The sequence below is a fragment of the Cricetulus griseus genome, chromosome 6 (genome assembly GCF_003668045.3).
Source record: "Cricetulus griseus strain 17A/GY chromosome 6, alternate assembly CriGri-PICRH-1.0, whole genome shotgun sequence".
NCBI classification, from domain to species: domain Eukaryota; kingdom Metazoa; phylum Chordata; class Mammalia; order Rodentia; family Cricetidae; genus Cricetulus; species Cricetulus griseus.
In genome coordinates, this window is record NC_048599.1 from 114,355,761 (window position 1) to 114,380,567 (window position 24,807).

General features: G+C 40.9%; 1 protein-coding gene across 1 annotated transcript in view; it reads left to right on the forward strand.

Moving 5' to 3' along the window:
• The window catches only part of Pla2r1 (phospholipase A2 receptor 1), a 126,039-nt gene that overhangs the window by 31,915 nt on the left and 69,317 nt on the right, over window positions 1–24,807 (forward strand). Inside the window, exons 5-10 of the mRNA XM_027420345.2 lie at window positions 4,395–4,508; window positions 5,106–5,246; window positions 11,963–12,157; window positions 13,771–13,928; window positions 17,938–18,036; window positions 21,968–22,080. Of these exons, the coding sequence (XP_027276146.1) occupies window positions 4,395–4,508; window positions 5,106–5,246; window positions 11,963–12,157; window positions 13,771–13,928; window positions 17,938–18,036; window positions 21,968–22,080 (820 nt within the window). The remainder of the gene's footprint in view (window positions 1–4,394; window positions 4,509–5,105; window positions 5,247–11,962; window positions 12,158–13,770; window positions 13,929–17,937; window positions 18,037–21,967; window positions 22,081–24,807) is intronic.

Genomic DNA, 24,807 nt, shown 5'->3' on the forward strand with positions numbered 1-24,807 from the left:
AGAAACCATGATGAAAGGCAGAACAGGCAAGGAATAAATCAGGGAAACTCACCAACAATACTTCCGTTGGGTCCCAGACAAGCCCCCACTTTGTCAATGGTGATAAGCACAGAGGCACAGCTACACTCCATCCCCCACATCAGCCTGAAGGTTTCCTAACTGTTAGGAACCTCTATTAACAAACAGAATTTGTTGCTCAGTGACAGAAAAAAGAGTTTAAGAGTAAACCAATATGAAACAGGAATAGAGATTTATTAAATGTCAGTTTTAACATGATCATAAACACAGGGGTTAATTGAGAAGCACTCAGGAAAGAATAAAGCCAAAACATGGGTATCGTCATCTCAAAAGAGAGTCTATTGAGGTGTTTTTACAATATTTGTAGAATTTTGGTGGCCTCAAGTTACATCTCTGAAGGTTGCTCAGAAATCATTCTTGTCCCATTTTTAAACATTTCTCAGAGATATACACCAATGTTAAAAATTAAAGAATGTTCTTTTAAACAAAGTTAGGAATGTGAACACAATGTGAGAAGTCAAATAATTTTAGGCTCAAGCATGTACAATATGTTTCTTATCTTGGACAAGATAGCTTTACAAAAAAATATTGTCTCTATAAGCAATATTGGCCCTATCAGTGTCCAGTGTCACCTGAAGTTTCTTGACTCCATCAACAGTACAGGTAAGCCAGACCGGGGATGCAAGGACTATTTATTTTCATGCTTTCCCTCCCATGTGCCAACAACTTTTCATAACTTTCAAACCCTGTCTCCAACAGGATTGTGACAATGAGCTAGAACTTGTGTTTTTCTCTGTCATTCAACCCTCCTCTTCCTCTTTTTAGATCAAGTTCATTTGTGTACCTTTTAAAGGGTTATTTGGGGCCTGGCAGGGTAGTTCAATAGGTAGGGGTGCTTGTGTACAAGCCTGATGACCTCAGTTCAATCCTTGTGTCCCACAATGAGGCAGGAGAGAATCAAGTCTCAGCCTGCACACACTCACCATTGCACACAAGTATCTACCCACACATATTAATAATCTGCTAATTTTAAAAATTAATTTGGAAGCATTAAGAACTATCAAACTAGTTACTTTTATTGAGTTTCTGATGCAATTTTTCTTCAAATCTTACTTCATTTGTAGCTTTAGAACTTGAAATTCAACCATATAGAAAGAAAAGCAATTGGGGGTGAGGGATCTGCCATACTTCTACAATTCAGTATTAACCATGTCCTGCAAAAACAAAAAAATGAGTGCGTTCAGACATAGTGTTCTAGTTTGCTTTCTAGTGCTGTGATAGACACCATGGCCAAGAGTCATTTGGGAAAAGAAGGGTTTATTGGTTTATTTCTTTGTACAATTTCAGATAATAGTCATCCCTGAGGAAAGTCAGGGCAGGAGCTCAAGACGGGAACCAAAGCACAGACAATGAAGGGATTCTGCTTACTGGTTCTGCTTAGTCTGCTTTTGTACACAACGGAGGACCATATGCCCAGGGGTGGCACCAGACGCAGTGGGCTAGGCCCTCCCACATCAATCATCAATCAAGACAATGCCCCACTGACTTGCCACAGGCCACGCTGATAGCAGTATTTTCTCAATTGAGATTCTCTCTTTCCAGATGACACTGGCTTGTGTCAAGTTGATAACCACAACAAACAAAACCTAGTCAGTGATATCCATGGAAATTGGTACTGTATAAAACACAAGTTGCTGTTATGCAGTACATAGATGCAAGGAAGAGAGGATACACCCGTCTGTGTTTGAATCCTCCCATGACCACCTACTGGCAGTTACTCAAGAAGTGATTTAGCCTCTTGACATGTCAGTTTTCCCCTCTGTCAAGTGGAAATAATGATAGTAGCTTCTTGGTGATGTATATTATATATTATTATAATGCAGGGAGAGACTTAGGAAAATGCCTGGCATGCATAATGAATGGTGTGGGTTCACCAATTAACAGCTGTGTACACAATTTTATTCAATTCACCCTCATGTGTTCCTATCTGTAAAGGTGAGTATATAGTTCTATATTGTGGTGTGTGTGTACTACATGTGAGGCTTATGTTTATGGATGTGCAGATGCATGTGTTCCTACACACACATGGTTGGAGGCCAGAACAAGATGTCAGGCATCTTTCTGTATTACTCTCTGCCTTATTCACAAGTTCTGGAGTTTTGTATTTGCCCCCAAATGTTGAGGTTACAGGCATCCCAGTGACATCCAGCTTTTTAATGTGGATGTTGGGCATTTGAACTCAGGCCCTAATGCTTGCAGAGTGAGCACTCTTACCCATGAGCCATCATTTCAGCCCTATATCTTCTTACTCCATTTAGTTATACAAAAATAGTTTACAGCATGGTAGTGTAGCTTTGTAGTAATGTACTACTCTGCTGTTGAAATAGGCAGATAAAACTGTTTTGCTGTGTGTTTGTTGTTGTTGCTAGTCATTCCCATTTAAAACTTTGTGCAATGCCCTGGTTGCTCATTCCAGTGTTTGTGGAATGAGAGTCACTGGAGGGAAGAAGAAACAGCCTTACAGCTTTAAAAGCCAGAGACATGCATGCTTGCCCTTCCCCCACAGTTCTGCACAAGTAGGGAATTATCATCAAAACTAATTTGAGTGAATCTTATTGGAGTAAAATACCAATTTCCAAAATCATTACTAATGTGTAATGGGTCTTATGCAAGAGCGTGCACACCATTTATGAATCACAGTTGTTATCTATCTTAACTGCCATGGTCTCTCATGGGAGAATTTTGTACCTATTCATCAAGCTTGAATAGCAATTTTAAAAAATAAGATCTGTCACTGGATTTTATTTAAACATTTCAAGTCTATAATTAGGCTTTGGGAATTGTTTGGGAAAATAGAAGTCTATTCATAAAGACAGAAAATGTCCTAATCAAAGTATTTTAAATGTTGACACAAGTCTAGCATCTCTTGCTAGTCACTGGTGAATGAAAATTGTGAGATAAAGAAATATCTAGGCTGTCACAAATGACAGAAACATCCAAAAAAATTTAGTTCCGAATTTGTATTTATGTGTTAAGGGTAAATTTAGTTATAAAGGTAAATAGACTGGTGGGGAGTTGTTTGTTTGGTTGGTTGTTTTTTGCTTGTTTTGTGTGTGTGAACGCCTTTAATCATGAATTACAAATTGCATGATGCTTTCTTGTGGTTTAGTAAACAAAATTGCACAGTTTTGAGCATGTGGAGTAATTCCAAGAATAATTAATACTTGAATTAGGTTATTTGAAAAACCACTTAGCACTTTGCCTGAGTATGGAACATGAATATGTCTCCCTGTCTTGTCAGTGAGTCTTCCAGTCCACCTCTCGTCCTCACGGGAGGGTTAACTGATTTAATCCAACAGTATTATTGAAAGCAGGAAGCAGGTGGATATCAGGAAGAGACTGGGTATAATGCCACAAAACCTTGAACATGTTCATGTACAACAGAGAGACATGGACAGAAACAAAGACAGACAGATAAAGAGAGAAGGAGAGGGAGAGGAAGGAAGGAGGAGGGAAGTGAGTGAATTATTCTGAAGCACACAAACCAGAAGAAAACGGTGTTCTCCTTTGCAGAAGGAAAGTCAAGACAGCAATATCTGGGAGAGACACAAAATTAGCCATTTCCACTAAAAGTCATGACATGGGTTGTTGTACAAAATAGAAAAACGTACACACTAGAAAAATGTTTCTCGACTTAGGCACACTGAAAGAAAAACCACAATTTCTACAGGCACATTTTTCTGTGCAAGTATGTCAGTCAGTTGTGTTTATTTACAGTATTCATTGCACAAACGTGGTTGGATTAACTGGTGAGTTGCTGCAGCACCATGGTTAGAAGCAAGAACCACAGAACTGCAAAACCCTCTTCTCAAGTGTGCTGGGCCCTGGCCTGGGTCCCTGCTGCTGAGGCCTCCAGAACACTGGGCTTTTACACTGTGATGCTTCCAGGTAGCTCCCAGAAGCTCAAGCTTCAGCTCCCCTAAGTGTGAGCACTTGATTCCATTCCCTCTCTGGGGGTGACCCTGGACATCTGCACCTCCGCCGTCTAAAACTGGAAGTGTGTGAGCTGGGGGAAATGGGAGAGCCTCGAATCCTCAACAGGGCATCTTCAGACAGATCAGAGGTGGCCACTGCTTATTGATGTCAGCGGGTCTTCAGAAGCTTGCCGGGTGACTGCGGATGGCCAAACCCTGCTTTGTCACACTGAAGCTCCAGCATGAGGGTCATAAGACCTGTTTTTATCATAGTCTAGCATTACCTGTGGCTTTATGACATGAAGAAATAGCAATTTGATAAAGCGCGGGAGTGCCGAGTTTGACTTTCATTTTGTTCTGTCTGTCCTCTTTTCTGTTCAAATGCCATGATCATCTTTTCAGGGCAGCTGAGCAGGGAGGCAGTGGAAGTGTGGATTGGTTTGAATCAGCTGGATGAAAAGGCTGGCTGGCAGTGGTCTGATGGGACAGCGCTCAGCTACCTGAACTGGAGCCCAGGTACCCACAGCATCTCCTTTACCTTCAACATGTGGGGCACGTTGTAGACTTAAACCTAGCAGTCCTATAAAAATATCTCATTCTGTTGAGTGCTCAATGACTTTTTTCCTTAGGTCAGGATCTCCTATGCTATCCAAGCAAGACTGAAGCTCTTGATTTTCTTGCCCAGACCTCTCAAGTGCTGGGATGTAGGTGTATGCCTCCACACCTCATAGTTTATAAATATAGTTTTAGCATTACTGAGTTCTTTTAAGGCAAGCTTTGCAGAAGGCAGAAGCCAGAAAGATAATCTATTTAATTATCATTGCAGCAGAACCGGGGTCAGAGATAGACTGCTGCTTTCAAAATAGCAACAAATTCCTCTACTCTAAAACAACGAAAGTGGCTCTTTAGGCATCTTTGGAAAATCAGTACATTGTCATGCCTAGAATTGAACTTGGAAATCACAGATAATATAACAAATGCCCTGTAGGGGGCGCTAAGTAAGACGACTTAAGGGCTAACTTTAAGGGCTTTAGGCTTTAAGGCTAACTTAATGGCAATCTTAAGGGCTAACGTTTGTGCTGAAACTACATTTCCATGCGTATTCATTTTCAGAGATAAATGCTGGGCCATTTGTTGAGTATCACTGTGGAACACTGAAATTTGCCTCAACTGCCTGGAGGAGCAGGGACTGCGAGTCTACCTTGCCTTATGTATGCAAACGGGATCTAAACTCCACTGCTCATGAAATACTTGGTAAGTGCTCCTTCCATCTTCTTTGGTTGTTCACATGCCCACTCCATGCGTTAAAATTTTTCTATTTTTGCTAATAATTGAGACTTCAGAAAAATTGAGTTTATGGTTATATGAATAAAAATGTTTAAGTGATCCCTGTCATCCTAAAGCAACACGACCTCAACAACTGCATTTGCTCAGAACCACAGCAAAGTAATATGAGCCAAGCAGACATGTCTTCCTTTCTTTTAAAGGTCTTCACTCTTCTTCATTTCACATTAGGAAGCCAATGTATGCTTTCTCTTGTGGTTTTGAGTTTTATTTGTGGGATTCCTCACACTTGATAAAAGGAAATAACTTAGTAGGAGTTTTTATTATGTTTATTTTCTCTTTTGTTCACTTTTTAACATAAGAACTGTACTTGGTTATGAAGTACGATGTGTCTTGATCCATATGTGTATTGTTCAATGATCATCGTATCCGTTACTTCAAACTTTGAATGAACAGGACAGTTCATTCCTACTCCAGCCCTCTATTTCAGGAGGTTTCTACCACATTTCACGTCTCATATCAGTAACACACTTTCCCCACTAAAATACTGAGCAAAATTTGGGTTATAATTAAGACTCCAATAATACCTAGTTATAATCTAGTATGATATAACCTAGTCCAATTCTATCATTTTCACTGTTGTTTATTCATCTGCATGTATGAGTGCGTGCATTGTGTATGCGCTGATAGTGTCCAGTGTATGTACAAGGTGTATGCATGTGGTGTGTGTGCACATGTATATGGGTGTGCACACCCATGTGAGTGTCCTGAGGTCAGAGGATAACATCAGCACCATTGATTAAAAAGACTTTCCTTGGCCGGGCGTTGGTGGCGCACACCTTTAATCCCAACACTCCACAGGCAGAGGCACTGGGATCTCTGTGAATTCGAGACCAGCCTGGTCTACCAAAGCTAGTTCCAGGACAGCTTCCAAAGCCACAGAGAAACCCTGTCTCAGAAAAAGAAAGAAAGAAAGAAAGAAAGAAGGAAAGAAAGAAAGAAAGAAAGAAAGAAAGAAAGAAAGAAAGAAAGAAAGAAAGAAAGAAAGAAAAAGGACTTTTCTTTCTCCATGTTCTTATGACATCTTTATCTGTTTTTATGTTTTGTTTTTCAAGACAGGATTTCTCTGTGTAACAGCCCTGGCTGTTTGTAGACCAAGCTGGCCTCAAACTCACAGAGATTTGCCTGCCTATGCCTCCCAAGTTCTGGGGTTAAAGACATGCACCACCACCCAGCTGTTCTTAAGACTTCTGTTTAAAATCATTTGCAGCAATGCATGCTCTCATGTCTCAGTTCCATACACTGTTCCACTGTTCAGTGTGTCTGTCTTTATGCCAATCCTATACTCTTTTTGAATACTAGGGTTTTGTAATATGTTCCAAGGCCAAATAGTCTAACACCTTCTGTTTTGTTCTCTTTACCCAGGGTGGCTTTGTCTATTTGAGGGATCCATGGTTTCAGATAAAATTGAGTCTCTCCCTTTTAGGTCTATGAAGAACATCACTGGTATTTTGATAGGAAATGAACTGATTATGCAAGCTACTTTGGGTAGTGTGAGCATTTTAATGATAGTGATTTTTCCAATCCATGTACAATGAACATCTTCCCAGTTTTTGCATTCTCTTCAATTTTTTTCATTAATGTTTTATAGACTTCATTACAGAGATTTTTCAACTCTGGTAATTTTTTCTTACTCTATTTTTGGTAGTTATTATAAATAGGTTTTATTTCTATATCAGATAATTCACTGTCACCAAATAGCAACAGTCCTGAATTTGATTATTGTGTCCTACAACTTTGAATTCATTTATTATTTCTAATAGTTTTTTTTCTGTGGGGTTGGGGAGGGTCTCTTTGTAAGATGATGGCATCTACACACAGGGACAGTTTGAATCCTCTTTATTTCCTTCTTTTGCACAATTGCTCTGGTGAGGACTCCAGAAACTGTCAGACAAAAGTAGTGAGAGTGGGCACCTTGTGACAGATCTCAAGGAGAAAGCTTTCAGCTCTTTTCTGTTCAGTTTACACTATAAAGAATTTTTTAAAGCAATAAAGGGTTGCTGGGTTCAATGCTAAGCACCACATACACCAGAAAGAAGAAGCAGGAGGGTCAGAAGCTTAAGGTCATTCTTGGCAGAAGCTCCAGGCCAGCCTGGACTATTTGAGGCCCTGTACTTAACAACAACAATGATAATAATATCTGTCAAAATACTCCTAAATGTAGGGTGAAGGGAGGAAACATAGAAGGGATATTTAAAAATGCTCAAAATAAAAGGCTTTCAAAAACAAAATTTGGTGAATATACGAAGGGATAAAAGTGTAGGGGAAATTCAAAATGGACAATACCAAAATCACAGACGTGAAAAGAGGAGGTCCTGGGGTGACTTCTTTCTGGGTTCCCAGAAATTGGCCACTGCTCGTTTCAAGTGTGGAGGGGTTGGTCAGCTGAACAGGAAGACTCTTGTCCTGTTGTTTTTGTGACTGCTGAATCTAAATTGGACAAGTGTTAATGTCTGCCAGTTGTCTTTATAACAGTGGTTTTCCTTCTTGGCAATACCAGTGGCTTCTGCTGGCCACACTTACCTTTGCATTCTATGACACGGGTAAATATTCTCACCCTCCTGAGACTCCTGATCATACTCCCTGGGGTGGCTAATGTTTTACCTGAGGGTTGCCCTCAGGTGAAAGAAGTGACCACAGAACTAAAATAAGTACAGGTGGAGAACCCACCTTCATACTCAAGACTTTTTGAGTACTTAGTTCCTTTTCTACCCTGTGACAAAATACCATGATGAAGACAACTTATAAAATAAACATTTAATTAGGCTTATAGTTTCAGAGAGTTAGTGTTGTTGTTTTGTTTAAGTTTAAAAATATAAAAAGAGGCACAAGATGAGACATGAGAACGAGAGACACATTAACCTTAGTTTATTCCAGGTGGGGGAGGGGGAGAGGAAGGCAAGAGAGACAAATAAGAGAGAGAAGAGAGCAAAAAGAGCGTAAGTGGGCAGGGGTCTGTCTTTTAAAGGGGTCCTTTACACCTGCCTGCAGACTTAGTTCCCATGGAACTGACCAGGATACCTCCTGAATGGATTCTGCCAGGTAACAGGACCAGGCCAGCATAATGCCTGAACCTTTCAGTTAGAGCCTGTGGCAGCACAACAAAGGTATGGTAGCAGCAACAGCTGAGAGCTCTTGGATCCACAAGTAGGAAGAGAGGGCACACTGAGAGTAATGGGAGGCTTTTGAAACCTCAGAGCCCACCCACAATGACACACCTGCTACAACAAAGCCACACCTCCCAATCCTTCCCAAACAGTTCCACTAATTGGGGACCACGAATTTAAGTGTATGAGCCTACAGGGGCCATTTTCATTCAGTTCACCACAGTGTTAGTGACCCTGCTGGAGGGATGGTGTGGTATCACACATACTTTTAGAACTGCAGAATTCTCAGACTCCATCACTCTACTCCAGTGAATAACGGATAGGTTATTCAGAGATCAGAGCTATCCAACTCCAGGCTTATTCTCAGGTGATGAGCTGTGGGGTTGTTTGTTTTGGTTTGGGTTTGGGTTTTTTCCCAGACTTTCTCCTTCACCAGTTTTCACAGAGGTATCCTTTAGTCCACCGTCATACCCACAAGTCAATGTCTTCCTTTCCATCTCTGGTTTTACTTGAGTCTTTTTGTTTTGTCTTAATCGAGCTAAGGGATTGTCTATTGTGTTTGAAGAACTCTAGTACATTGTTTCAGTGACATTTTGTATTTTTTTATCTCCATTTTATTGATTTTTACTCTGATCTTCATTATTTCTTTCCCTCTGCTAATTTGGAATTTGGTTTGTTCTAGTTTTTCTGGCCCCTTGAGGTGCAGCAAGGGACCTGGTGCAGCACTGAAATATTTGAGTCTTTCTACCATTCACACGTACGGGGTGATAGCTATGTACTTCTGCATCAATGCTGCCTTTGCTTTGGCCCATAAATTTTGGCATGTTGTGTCTCTATACACACCTATTCAAAAGAATTTTTAAATTTTCTTCTCCATTTATTGGCTGCTCAAAAGTCAATCATTTCATTTCCATGCATTAGCATGGCTTCCTCTTTCTTGTTGCTGCCTTCTAGTTTTATTTCACTGCGCTGAAAGAAATAGTCAATATGATGTCAGTTTTTGTCCACTTGTTGAGACTTGTCTTGTGGCCAGGCACATTATCTGTCATGGAGAAAAATTTATGCTGATGAGGGAAAACATCAGGCAGCTGTTGGAATGTTCTGTAGACATCTGTAGGGCCATTTGGCCAGGGGTGCAATTTGACTCTGCAGTTGCTTGGTTGGCTTTACCGTGCAGACAGTCTGTGTGTCACTAAGTATGTGGAGCCACCGTATCCCCGAGTCCCTCTCTTCCTTTAAGTCCAGTAATATTTGCCTTGTGTATTCTTTCCAAGGCTAATAAGCTTCTTTAAAGAAGATGTTTTAGCTGGGCGATGGTGGCACACACATTTAATCCCACGCATGGTGGACAGAGGCAGGTGGATCTCTGTGAGTTCAAGGACAGCCTGGTCTACAAAGAGAGTTCCAGGACATCAGAGAAACCCTGTCACAAAAACCAAAAAACAAACAAAGAAACAAAAAGCAGCAGCTGTTTTAGATTGGGAGCTCTCCCCGACTGATTTCTAGCTGGTCCACTTCTAGAACCTTCTTTTGAGTAGGCATGGTTTTTTGAAAACTCCCAGTACTTATTGTCATGCTGCAGCAACTGGCCATCAAAGAACTGGCTGTTTATTTTGTTTTTCCTAATCTGGCTTTGTGCCCTTCTTCCTAGAAATGCTAACCTGGATACTTGTTTTCTCACATCCTGTATGTCAGCACCAGATAATGCTCAAGTCCAGTTTGCTAAGAGCTTGGTATTAATACAATGTCACTATTACAGTATTAGAGGGCAATCAAAACCGGTTTTCCCCGAATATAGTTAAAAAAACTAAGAGAACATCTAGAGAGAGAGAGGTCTGTCCCCACAAACCTTTCCCAAGAGTAGGGTAGACCCAAATGCATCATTCACTTACTAACCCACTGTCACACGTTGAAGGATTCTGCCCAGTTCTGAGCAGAGTCATCAGGAATGGACCTATGGCCTCTAGGCTGTGCTGAAATTCAAAGCCCTGTGCTAGCATTCACTCCCTGCTCTCTGCAGGTGGAGTCCTGATTCTGCCTCACCTCCTGAAGTTGGAAGGCAGGTGCTGGTTACAGCCAGCTTCCTGGGCAAGGGCAAGGGCAAGGTTAGGCCCACAGTCACTAGGTTTGTGGCAGGAGTTGCAGCCCTCTGCCTAGCACTGGGTCTCACATCTAAGACTACAGTTAATTCTGTCGTCCTCCTCTAAGTAAGAGGGGTCTCTGTCCTGTGCTGCTTGGGGCTGGGGAAAGAATGAAAGGGATGACACAGGGACAGTTCCCTCCTGCTTTCTTCATTGTCTTCTCATTTCATTGGACTAAAAGGAGCCACTATAGCATCTTGTCTGCTATTCTTGCCTCTTCTGAAGAAAGTCTGGTGAGAATCAAGGGAGAAGTTTTCTGTTTCACTGTTGGAGAGTAGAGACTGAACCCCCACAGCTAGTACGCTAGATAAGCACTCTTCCAGCCCTTCACACCATCTCACTCAGCCTCTTGGGGGTTCAACCTCTCAGGTGCTACCACTGTCTCCTTCTCAGAAACTCCTCTTTGAACTTTTTTCTTACATTGAGAGTGAAGTTCAGAATAACTTCCTTTGGTTTTTTGTTGTTGTTGTTTAGGTTGATAACCATTGACAACATCTAACATTGACAAATATTCTAAGATTCTCTGACTCTGATTCTAATTAAGGTCAGAGTCCTAATAGCAATTTTGAAAGAATTGTTTCTCAAAAAGTAATGAAACCATACCTAACTGAACTAGTTCCTAAGGGAGACACTTGCTACCAATTAATAAGATATCCCCAAAATGCAATCACCAATCAGGGACAAGCTCCCCAAAAAACAAGAGCTGAAACAGGACCTGCACACCAACACCTTCTAAGCATCCAAAGCTTCAGGCAGTGGACCCTGGGAAACTTAATCCAGAGTTCACATCCATCCAGTGTGACACCACAGATACAAAGTAACCTTGGGGACAATAGTGAAATTTCATCATCCCTGTTCTAAAGGAAGTAAACAGAATTTTATGCTCTTTTAACTCGAGGATAAGTATCTGCTCTAGATACCTGCTACCCACCTACCTACTACCTTTCTTATACAAAATCCTTAGATGCCATTTAAATTATGCTCCATAACAGAACTTTTATAATATAAAAACATTTTTAAATAAGCCGACCAGTTACCTTTTCTGTTTGTCTGTCTGTCTGTCTGTCTGTCTGTCTGTCTGTCTCTCTCTCTCTCTCTCTCTCTCTCTCTCTCTCTCTCTCTCTCGTGTGTGTGTGTATTTGTGTGTGGTGTTGCCTGTATGTATGTATGTGTGATCAATGCTTGTATAATCCAAAAAAGGGCTCCAGATCCTCTAGAACCAGAGTTACAAGTGATCGTAAGTCACCATGTGGGTGCTAGGAATCAGCTTTGTGTTTTACATAGTAAAAGTAGTCACACTGATGGCAATTTGTATAAAGGGGTTAAATAATGTTGGAAGTAATTGTGCAAGTGATGGTCTTTGTGTTGATTTATAAAGAAAACGACTCTTGGAAATACCATGCCACTCACTGTGATCCTGACTGGACTCCCTTCAATCGTAAATGCTACAAACTTCAGAAGGAAGAAAAGACCTGGCATGAGGCCCTTCACTCTTGCCAGTCTAATGACAGTGTGTTGATGGATGTGACTTCATTAGCAGAGGTGGAGTTTCTTATAAACCTTCTTGGGGATGGTGAGCACCAAAGACCTTTGATTTAAGACCTATGAAATAGCATGTTACTACTTTTTAATTAGAGTTTAAAAGAAATTAATTAAACTACTTAAAAGTGATTGTTTATTATATATATTTATGTTTTATATATAATACGTGAATATATGGAATATATATGTTTCTAAAAAATATCCAGAAACACAACTCACTGGATTTTATAAGACATATATTCAGAAGCTATGTAATGTATTCACATTTGCCAAATAGATTATACACACACACACACACACACACACACACACACACACACACACACACATATATATATATATATATATATATATTAGTAACAACTGACCATGGGGGCTCTCAACCCAAACACCTAAGGCTCTGGAAAATTTATGGAAGACAGAACAGAAGGATTCTGAGAGTCAGATGACCAGGATGCCTGCTGTGAGATAGCATCTTCTAGACATAACAGGGAAATGGCACACATGAAATCTTAACAATACAGTTGATTAATAAGACCTGCATTATGACAGCACCAGTTGACATGCCAAAGAAGATAGGGGAAATCTCAGGGGACCCCACCCCTAAATGAAGAGCTCTAGCCAATCAATGGCTACAGAGAGAGGAAGTGTCAGTTTTCTCCAGGGACGAGCCCCCGGTAGGTTATTCAATCTCAAGTGGTCAGCCTAAACACATACACATGCGTGCAGCACTAACTGGACTCCATAGATTATATACATATATGTAACAAAATAATTAAGAAGAGAGCATGAATTTGGGAGGGAGGATAGTGGGACACAGAATAGAGAGGGAGAAGGAGGGGTAGAACTGATGTAAAGATAATACACATTAAATTCTCAGAAAAAATGAAAAATTTAAATTTAAAAAAAATCTGAAGGTGTAGAAGTCATTCCTTGCTCACACCTTTAATCCAAAAACCAAAAACATACCTTGATTCTAGGCGGTGAGACCTTTGCAATGGTAGGTTTTAGTTTGCAAACATAAATACTTCTATGTCTTTTCACCTAATCCTTTGCATTTGGGATTAAAAGAACCATGCAGTGTCCCCTGTAACAACAAGGACACTTGACTGTCTCTCTGCTACCTGCTACCTAGCGTTTCCCAGTGCATCCTGGCTGTGAGGCTTTGTTTGTTTTTCCAGAAACCCCACTGTTCTGTGTTAAAGCCAGGGAGAGCTTCTGCTAGCTTTATTGTGTGGGGCTGAGGAGGGGAGAGACAGAAAAGCATTCAACTTACATTATTGTTAAGAGTTCTGTTGTTGGTGGTGTTTTTAAATATTCCCCTTTCAAAATCCAATTAACCTCTTAATTTTCCTTTTCTCTAGGCAGAAGCAAAACTAGACATTTCAGGTCACTTTGAATATAGTGGAGAAGCTGGAGTGCTAGACTTGCTTTGGGTTTAGCTCATATTCTACCTTCCTTGGAAGGCCTGGATATTAAGAGGAAAGAGGTTTAGACAGATATTTCATGGTGAGATTCAAACAAGATTTATTGAATAAAGGAATAAAGAGAATCACACATGAAAGGGTATAGCTCACTGAGAACCTCTGTGTGCCAAAAGTATGCAAATAATGTCTAAAAATAATTTACATTTATTTCTTACAGAAAATGCATCAGAAACATGGATTGGCTTGAGTAGCAATAAAATTCCAGTTTCCTTTAGATGGTCCAGTGGCTTGTCTGTCACGCTCACTAACTGGCAGCCTCTTGAGCCTCAAGTTTTTCCACAGAGAAGCCAACTGTGTGTCGCAGCAGAGCAATATGTAAGTTGAATCATTTGATCAGTTTCATGGCACTGACACTGAGAACCTCGTAGGCCCGGGTCTTGTGTCATGGTACAGACCAAGAGAGGCAGACACTGCTCTTCATGGGCTTCCTTACACATGGTAAGGGCTATAAGCATTACTCTGAGGAGAGAGGGAAAAAGCTTGGATTAGAGCAGATGCTGCAGATAGGGTAGGTAGGGGTGGGACGCCTCTCTGAACAGATGATATTTAAGTGAGGACTTCAAAAGAACAAAAATCCTTACAAAACAGAGGAAAACCGTTCCAAGAAAAGCACAAAGGCAGACAAAGGCTTGCCCTCTTCAATAGCCAAACAAGTGACTGGTGGTAAGGAGGTGACAGATGAGACAAGGGGAGTACAAAAAATACCGGTTTATATGCCAAGGTATAGGAGCCATTAGTGTTTCAAGGACACAGAAGGAGAAATCTGACTTGAAAAATAACTGTGATCATAACATACACAATGGATTGGAGAGGACAAACTAGCAGAGACACAATTTGGTGGCTGTTCCATGGCTGGTCTAGGGTGGAGGCTATGCAGAAAAGAGAAGAGAGAGAATCATGTTTCAAATAACAAGATTCATTGCTAACTACATTTTATGCGGAGGGTCAGAGGCAGGTTTTTGTTTGTTTGTTTGTTTGTTTGTTGTTTTGTTTTTTTATTTGAACAAATGCCATTTTGGTAGACAGTGGTGGGGCTTACCATCCTGGTGCAGAGATGGGGAAGAGAAAAGCTGGAGGACACTGGAGAGTCATAGTTTTAAAGCTCCATTAGCTTATTAACATAAAAAACATGGTGCAGGATGTGAAATCTCTTTGAAGACTTCAGATGGATGGCAAATCTCACATGAATGGAAGGGAGCCAGTGACTTTAGCATCGTGTGTCTCCCACTTCTAGGAGACTTCAGATTATGCAGACTTAGTTTCAGTCCAAAACATCTGAATAGTTTATTAAACATTTTAAACAAATAAGCCTCTCTCTGCTCAAATAGCTCTGGAAGCACTGGCTGAGTTTAAGGAAGCTGGAGGACTTGATAGGTGTCCTCATTCTTTCTAACCACAGGAAGTTGTGTCAAGCTCCCCCCAAGAAACAGCTCATTAAATGCTACGTAAGTAGCTTGACAAAGTAATTGTGCCAACCAAACATGAAAAAAATTTCAAAGCACTTACTTCTGTGACACGTTTCACTTTTGTATCTTTTGAGACTTGCAGAAACATGTGCATTCATAATTAGACATGCTACTAATGTGTGGCTGAGTGGCATTTGGGGAGGAAGCAGCGGTGATCTCTTTAGATGGCTGTCGTGGATCTAGCTCTGCTGAAACCAGCACAGTTACAGGAGCTGATGGGTTTTTTGAGTCACTGGTTTTATATATAATTAAGATGACCTTCATTTCCTATCACCTGCTGTGACTATTTCACTCGCCATATTTAGAGAACGAAAGCTAACATTTGGATAGGGATTGTTTTAATTAGTGTATATTCATTGTACACAGTAATGGGGTTATAATGACATTTTTGTTCAAGCATATCACATATTTTGACCATACTCAGCCCTCTTTACCCTTTCATCTCCCTCTTCCCTAACAGCTCCCATATTGCGAATGAGTGCGTGTGTGTGTGTGTGTGTGTGTGTGTATGAGAGAGAGAGAGAGAGAGAGAGAGAGAGAGAGAGAGAGAGAGAGAGAGAGAGAGAGAAAGAGAGAGAGAGAGAGAGAGAGAGACCTAGGTTCCACATATGAGAGAAACATGGGCTAGTTGTCTTTGTTACTCGCTTATTTTAATTATGCTCCCTAATTCCTGAATAAGGTTTTATTTTAAGAAAATAAAGATAGATATTGATATTTGTGCTGGCTGGTTTTTATGTCAACTTGACACAAGCTAGAGTAATCTGAGAGGAGGAAACCTCAGTTGAGAAAATGTCTCCATAAGATCAGTCTGTGGGCAAGCCTGAAGGGCATTTTCATATTAATGATTGATAGGAGAGGGCCCAGCCCACTGTTGGTGGGGCTACCCCTGAGCTGGTGGTCCTTGATTCTTGAAGAAAGCAGGCTGATGAAGCCATGATGAGCAAGCCAATAAGCAGCACCAGGGCCTCTGAATCAGCTCCTGCCTCCAGGTTCCTGCCCTGTTTAGTTCCTGTCCTGACCTTTCTTTGATGGTAAACAGTGATGTGGAAGTATAAGCTAAATAAACCTTTTTCTTCTCAAGTTGCTCTTGGTCAAGGTGTTTCAATAGTAACCCTAATTAAGACAATGCTGTCCTGAGAGATTTTTGTAGTGTCCTCTTTTTTTGTAGCTTATTAACTCCTTAAACAATAAGTATATGGAACATTGAAATTAACATTAATTTCCATCAAGTAGATCTTGGTATGAATATAATAATCACATGAATAAGCAATTATTATTATTAATAATTTTGCTTAAATACAGCTAACACCTAAATTTGGAGGTGAGAACTATTCATTTACTCATCCTCCCAACAGCTACACCTGTAGTATGCTTATAGCACAATGATTTTCTGGAAGATTCCATGGGCAAGAGGCACAGTGCTGCTCTTACCAGTGAAGATATCAGCATGGTATTTCCCTGAAGGTCATTGGAGGACTCCATATTCCCCTAAAATCCTGAATATCAAAACTCCACCTAAAGTTTGAATTGAGTAGTTTTCATCTAAGGACCTGTTTTATATTAAGATTTAAAAGTCGTCTGGGACAATACGTAGTCTATTAGCTTATCAGTAAAAGATCTGAATAGCTTTATGCTGGTGGTTCTCAATCTTCCTAATACTGCTATCCATTAATACAGTTCCTTGTGTTGTGGGTGACCCCAACCATAAAATTACTTACATTGCTACTTCATAACTGTAATTTTGCTACTGTTATGAATTGTTATATAAATATTTGATATGCAGGAAATCTGATATGGGTAAAAGGTTCAACCACCAGAGGGGTTGTGACACACAGGTTGAGAACCACTGCTTAGACAGAAGTAATAGAAAACCTTAAAGTGTCTGTATATGAAGAGGAAGCTGGGCTTGGGAGACGCTTGGGAGGTTCTTGGGTATCAAGTACTTCTCAACAGCATGGGGTCCTGAGTTTGGCTCGCTAATGAACATGTAAAACAGGCTTGGTATGTCTATGAATCCAGTGGGGAGGAAGGAATAGATCCCTGGAGCTAGCTGGCTGGCTCAATGAGAGAACCTGTCCCAAAAAATAAGGTGGAAAACAATTGAGAATAACCCTAATGTCAACTTCTGGTTTACACACACATATATGAGCACGCTCACCACCCCCAACACATGCATATCTGCATATACACGTTCATTCACCACACAGGCAACAAAAAGAAAAAAAAAGGAAGAAGAAAGGGGAGGAAGGGAATAAGGGAGGGAGGGAAGGAGGGAAGAAGGGAAGGAGGGAGAGAGGGAAGGAAGGAGGAAAGAAAGAGGAAAGGAAAGGAAAGGAAAGGAAAGGAAAGGAAAGGAAAGGAAAGAAAAGAAAAGGGAAAGGAAAGGAAACTGGGTCTTGGCATGTCTATAATTCTAGCCTTAGTATTTGGGAAGCTGAAACAGGAAGATTGCTGGATTGAAGAAAATGTAGGCTGTGTAGTGAGTTCTAGGCCAGCCTGGAACTGCCTAGTGAGACCCACTCTCAAAAAATTAAATATTTGATTAATTAAAGAGAAAGCTGAGTGAGGAAGGACATTAGAGTCTAACATAAATTTTGACCCTGCGGATGACTCCTGGTAGCTTCCAAGTATTTCCAGAAACAACCAAAATCCTCCTGGCTTAGGTCCACCCAGCTCTGAGCTGCATTTGTACTCTCACAAGCAGAGTCAGTCACCAGGCTTCTGTGTGACCAGGCAGGGTTCTGGACCACCACCCCACCGGAACTACTTGCTGGTCACAGCTTGGCTCATGACTAACACAGCTACCCACTGACACCCTCACAGAGTCCACTCGCTCATTGTGACACTTTTCCCTTTAGGAAGGACACTGGAAAGTGAAAGGCTGTGAAGAAACACTTTTTTACATCTGTGAAAAAGCAGGGCAAGTCCTTGCTGATGAGGAATCAGAATGTCAAGAGGTAAGTATGGCTAACACGGCAATGGGTACCAGGACTACAGAACTAAAAGAATGTGCCCACCATGTGTTAAAGGTGATCCCTTCTGAGTGAGAATCTCCCCCTTACTAGTCAGATGTCAGCTGGGGTCAGCTGAGGCTTGATAGCTCTCAGAAGGATTTGTCTTACTGTGTACTTTGACCCAAAACTGTTTTTCTTTTTTAAAAAATATAAAAACATAAATGATCAGCCGGGCAGTGGTGGCACAGGCCTTTGATCCCAGCGGTCAGGAGGCAGATATAGGTGGATCTCTGTGAGCTTGAGACCAGCCTGGTCTACAAAGCCAGTTATAGAACATGCAGGACTGTTACACAGAGGAAACCCTGTCTCGTGTTGTGTGTGTGTGTGTGTGTGTGTGTGTGTGTGTGTGTGTGTGTGTGTGTGTGTGTGTGTAAATGATCCTGTTATTCCTTCTGTAAAGACAATGGTAATCATTTGTCATCCCATCTCACACATGGTCTCCACAGTTCTCAAGCAGGATGCCAGAGAGTGTGAACACATTCTTCAGAGGCAGGATTCAAGCTTGTGTTGCCAGGACCCTGCCTCCCTGTTACCCTTCTTAGCCTTAAATGTTGGCACAAAGTCAATGATGAGGGAAGTGTACAAATGACATAGTTGTTACTTGGGAAAGGGATGGTAAGACTGGGTTTGGTATAAGTGACAAGGTATTTTTACATACTTTAAATAAAAGCTATCATTTTCGATTTAAATCTAAAAAGCAGAATAATATATGTTTCAAGTCTCTTTAATGCATTTAATATTTTGCAGTAAAGTTTTTAGCATCTCTGTCTCTCTGTCTGTCTCTGTCTCTGCCCCTCCCCTTGCTCTCACTCTCATTCTGGCTGACCATATTCTAAAATGATACAGACAGTGTTTTATGAAATTCTACTTAATTTCTCCCCTAATCTACCTATTTATAGTCCAACAAGGAGTGGTCCATTTCAGCAGAAGCTATTCTTTCTTCATTAATCAATGTGTATACAGGTGAGCGACCCTGCACACTCCAGCTGACATGCCACCAGATATTCCATTTGACGAGTGCAATTCCTGAATCAGTTCCAGCTGCCTACAGATGTAAAATTTACCTTTCTGTGCCTTTCAAGGCAAGCCAGTGAGGTCACAAGAGCATAACACAAACAACTGATGTGTCCTTTGAACACTCCTTTTCTGCTTCCTCTTCAAGCCGTCATCACCAGTATTTAAAGATTTCATGTCCAGAGATAATTCTTGAATGTTACGAAATTTCCCATTCATTTTAATATGGTTCCCCTGATGCTCTTTTAGCTCATTGCTGCTGTTTTACCTTTGTCACAGGGCTGAGCTTTAAGGCTACTAAGGCCATGGCCTGGGAGGAATTCTGTTCCCCCAGACAATGGCTGTGTTGTTGCCACTAAAGATAGCTTTAACTAAATCTCTATCATTCTAAAGGCTAGGGTGAAACCTTCTAAATGCAGAGAGTTAGAATAGCAATTGGCTAACCTTCTCTCTTTACTGGTATCCCAAAAGCCTCTCTCTTTCCATACCACCCCAACTAAAAAACCCAGGCTATGCTCCTCTATGCTACTTCCTGTCAACCCCGCCTCCCAGGTTAATTTTACATAATTAACACAAATACAATATATCTTTACATAGTTAAACAAATGCAGTATAAACAAATGTAACACATCTTTGTCTAGCTAAACAAATATCCCACAACAATTGCTTCAGTAAAATTCTCTAAATAATCAGTCCATGTATAATTAATTTACAAAAATAAGTGCTGAAGCCAGGCATACATTGTGATCCCAAAAATCAAGAGGTTAGGGAAAACTGTGAATTTGAGATCAGCCTGGACTCCACAGCAAGCTCAAGGCTAGTCTGTGATACATTGTAAGACCCTGTCTTAGATAGATAGATGATAGGTAGGTAGATAGATAGGTAGGTAGATAGATAGATGATAGATAAATAAATGATAGATGATAGACTAGATAGATATTCAGATAAATGATTGATAGATATAGACAGATAAAAGATAAATGATAGATAAATATACAGATAAATGGTAGATGACAGACAGACTAGATAGATATACAGATAAATGATAGATATAGACAGATAAAAATAGATAAATGGTTGATAGATAGAAGATAGATAAATAGATAGATAGATAGTCTTGATTATCTTCCCACGAGTCATTTTGGGGCATTGGACAATGTGAGCAGCACTTCCATCTTACTATCCAAAAGCTACTAATAAATAAGACATACTTTGTCAGAAAGGTCAAATGTTCATTGCTCTTCCTCCTGTCCTTCCAACAACAGCCCAGGGATACTTGAGGGGGCTCAGTCTAGAGCTTTGTTATTGAAGCCCCAGAATAGAGTGAAGGTGGGGAGCAGAACAGACCATAGGTGGATGCAGGAACTCTGTGATGGGCTCATTTCCTGGGGTGTTTTTGAGCTCAATTAGCCAATTTGTACAGTGTTCTACAATTAACTACAGAACTAAGACATTTCCAAGAAATGCCCTAGAAATGATATTGTGTCTGACCAAAGCTTGGGATCACTAGAATGGCATGAAATGATGAGCATTTCAAACTGGTGAACAATTAAAATGGATGGATGGAGTCATGTGACTTAGTAATATTAGAAGCAGAAGTGAAGTTGGGTGAGCTGGAAGGAGTGGGAAGCCACTGTGCCGTATGTCTTTAAGGAATAGCCCCACCCTACCTTGCTCCCATGGCTAACTCACAGACCTACAAATTGTCATCTTTGTCTGAGTGCCCAAGCTTATATTCTTCCTCCCACAAAGACCAACCATTTAATTCAGGAAAAATCCTAACCATATATATGTCTCCGTATTAGGGAGTCATTTCTACTTGGAAGCATTATGAACCAAACAAGACCATCCTGGGGGATTTGGATGTAGCTCAGTTGCAAAGGGCTCGCCAAGCATGCAAAGAGCCTGGGTTCCATCCTCAGCTAAGGGTGGGGAGGGGATGGAGGGCAAAACACAATTGCTTTAGCTGGACTCATCGGCTCTTGTAGTCCTAACACCCAGGAGGTTGAGGCAAAAGGATCACAACTTTGAGGCTAACCTGTGCAACTTAGGAGGTTCCAGGTTAGCCAAGTGTGGGCTACCATGACTCAGAACAACAGCAGCAATGAAAAAAAAATCCCGGGATTACAGAAGAACTAGTAGACCTCCAGTCTGGGCCCAGCTGATCCACTGGTTAGTAAGTCTACTTAAATCTCTAAGAACCCCAAATAGCTGATACACGAAGTCAAACTGAAAATTCCATAACACTCTAATGCTCCCCACTACCTAGAGGCGGGCTCAACTGCACCTCCACGTTGGCTGACTCTACTCAAGATCTCTCCTGCATTTTCTCCTTTGACTTTTGGGACAGCCACGAACACTACTCTTGTTCCCACTTCACAAATGAGAAACTAGATGTGGAGAGGTTAAGTGTGTTTCTTAAAATGCATTCGTTATTTATAAATAAAGTGGCTTAGTGGGGAAGGCAGAATTCAAACAAATGTGTGCTCTCCCTTCATGGCCAATGCTCTGTTTTTACCCAAACATCACAGCTATTTGAAAGAAATTCTGTGAGTTTGAAGAAAGGAAAGAATGGTAGTTCTTGAGTGTCCTGTTTGTTTTGTTTTGCAGTCTTTCCCTCCTTTGTTTTCAGTTATGTTTAAGTTTTTAAGTTGGCTACATTTTTTGAAATGTAAAATAATAAATAAATCAGTTAAACATGTAAGTGGCTGTAGCTACTGGCGATTCCAAACAGTAACCACACAAAGTGATGGTGAAAACAAAAAATTCAATCCAGTCAGCAGAGAAAGCAGTGCAGTGAAGGAGGGATCTCTTGGCATTGAACTAAATCAGATAGTATCTCTTTTTCTTTTTTTTTAAGGGATGGGAGAGACATGGCAGATTTTGTTACAAAATCGACACAGTTCTGAGAAACTTTGACCAGGCTTCCAATGGTTACTATTGCCCTCCTGCCCTCCTGACCGTTACCAGCAGGTAAGTGTAAACTTTCTAACATGCCTGCATTGCCAGGGACTTTGTAAGGACAAAGATCTGCCAGCAGAGCATGTCTGCATCTAAAGTGTGCATCAGGTAGGATGTGAAGTATTTATTGAGATGAGCTGAGATCTGGTGTTATTTCTAACTTGACTTTTAAATGACAGATAGTAAAATCTAAGATGGCTTTTACTTTCCAAGAACACTCTTTGATTATCCAGCTTTGTTATTATATACAAAACCTATATTTAGGTTTGTCTTCTGTTTGTAATGAGGGAATAATGTCATTCAAAAGTACTTGAAAAGTGATACTTAAAAGTTGTGGCTTGTTTATTTGTTTAACAGAAAAGGAACTATCAAGAGTGAAGGATCAGGAAAACACTTCTTAGGGGTATTTTGTTTAGACTTAAATTGCTCTATACACAGGAGTCTTCCTCACAGTAACAGAGAGATCATACATGTTGGTGCTATTTAAAATTTGAAGCACACAACAGATGTGTAAAGGGAATAAAACTCTCGTAACAAAGGTGTGTCCAAATCAATGCCCAGTAAAGTGAGTTCTGGGAGACCAGTTGTTCCATGCCTAACACAGCAGTAGGGCAGAATTCTTCAGTGATTCCATGGAAAACTATACCAGCAAAGTGGGCCACTTCTCTGAGTTCAAGGCCAGCCTGGTCCACATAGTAAAGCCCAGGCTAGCCAGGGCTACATTTTATACTTTGTCTCAAAATAAACACACACACACACACACACACACACACACACACACACACACACACACACTCCTTACTTTGGAAGTCCATATTCATAGCCATTATTGTGGACTTTCCTCTCTCAGCCTCTTACTTCCACACAACATGCTTGGGAAAGCATGACACTCAGAAGAATGGCCTGGCAGCATTTGGTGGCCTGAGTGGCCTGAGTGGCACAGCACATGCTTTGCTGGATCTCCATGCTGTTTCTAGTTCTGCCTCTCTCCCTCCTAGGAACAGTTTCCAGGCAGAAGGATCCTCTCTCTTCTCAGCTCCCAAAAGCTCCAAGGAGAGCACTTGGGGTCACAGGCCTCCTAGTTAGAGAGTCATCACTGGACTTTACAGGAACCTAACCAACGAGACCAGCCTTCTTTGTTAATTATAATTTCATTAAGTTCTGCATTGAAAAAAGGACTAATTGTTTTGTCTTTTTAACATCTTTGAGGTTTTTATTTTTGTTTTTGTTTTTCCTGTTGAATATTCATTGCCACCGTAACTAAAATTTCTTTCCTTGGGGACATGTAAACAAGGTCTACCCCTCCTCCTAAGGTCCAATCACAAATTGAGGTATAATTCTGTTAAAGTTCACTCTGGGAAACCAATGGGCTGATTTGACTTTCTTGAAAAGCATAGATGAGGAGTGATTTGCAGGGTCATGAAATGCTCCTTTCTCAACAGGCCACACCTGGAAATCCTTTACCCAGCAGGAACGAGGGCTTCCAGGTAGCTGCATTGTTGGAGCCTCCTCCCCACTCAGTCTTCACAGACCTGTACACTCTAGCCCCTTCCCAAGGCCACGTGCAGTGGTACAATCAGGCAGTGTGGAGCAGTTTAGTAAGTAGCAGCAGATGAGGGTCTTGTGACCCTCCCCAGCCCTCCATGTGGATGGAAACAGTCAACAAGCCCAGCTAGGATAATCCCTTTACACACAGGACACAGATGAATTCTCAAACTTGGCAGTGGCTTGGCTTGTAGGACAGTCATGCTTCCACATGCTCACACAGTGTTAATTACTTTTCACACATTATCTGACCATGCCAAAAAAATCATAGTCAAGTCAATTTTTTATTAGAAAATTACTTATTGACTACCAATTTGGGAACACTGACATGCTTTTTAAAGAAATGAAGGTGGGTGTGACTGTCCCTTTTTCGTCCCAGAGCTGAAGAGAGAGAACTTTGCATACATGAAACAAGTGAAGGAGGAGTAAAGAACACTTGAGTAAAGCCACAGTGGCCTCACAGATTATTCAGAGTGCCTGTGGGACCCATGACAAGGCAGAACTCTGTTAAAGGACAAATCCCTTTGGGATTTCCTAAAACTGTTAGAGAGCTCTGAGAACAAAGCATTTCATTTCCTCAGACTGATGCAAGAGGATACTACAAATGTCTGTGAGGTTTTTGTTTGTTTGTTTGTTGCTTTGACAAACTATATTTAGCAGCCAACACTTAAATGGAGTCTGACTCTAAAGTAGAAGCATCACACAGATAATTTTTTTTTTATTTCAGCCATGTCTTAGGATTAATATTGCTGTGATGAAACACCAGTACCAAAAGCAACTTGGGGAGGAAAGGGGTTATTTGGCTTACATTTCACTGTTCATCACTGAGGGAAGTCAGGACAGGAACTCAAACTGAAGGGAATGCAAGAGCAGATGCAGAGGCCATGGAGAACTGCTTGCTGACTTGCTCCTCCTAACTTGTTCAGTCTGTTTTCTTTTTTTTTAAATTTATTTATTTTACACACCAGTTTCCCCTCCTCCCCTGCCATCTCCTCCCCCAAGGCCCCTCCATGTCCCCCCTCCACTCCTCCTCTTTTTCAGAAAGAGGCGGACCTCCCATGGGTATCAACAAAGCATAGTATATCAAGTTGTGGTAAGACTAAACACCTCGCTTTGTATTTAGGCTGGGCAAGGCAATCCAATATGAGGAATAGGTTTCCAAGAGCCAGTTAAATCATTAGGGACAGCCCCTGC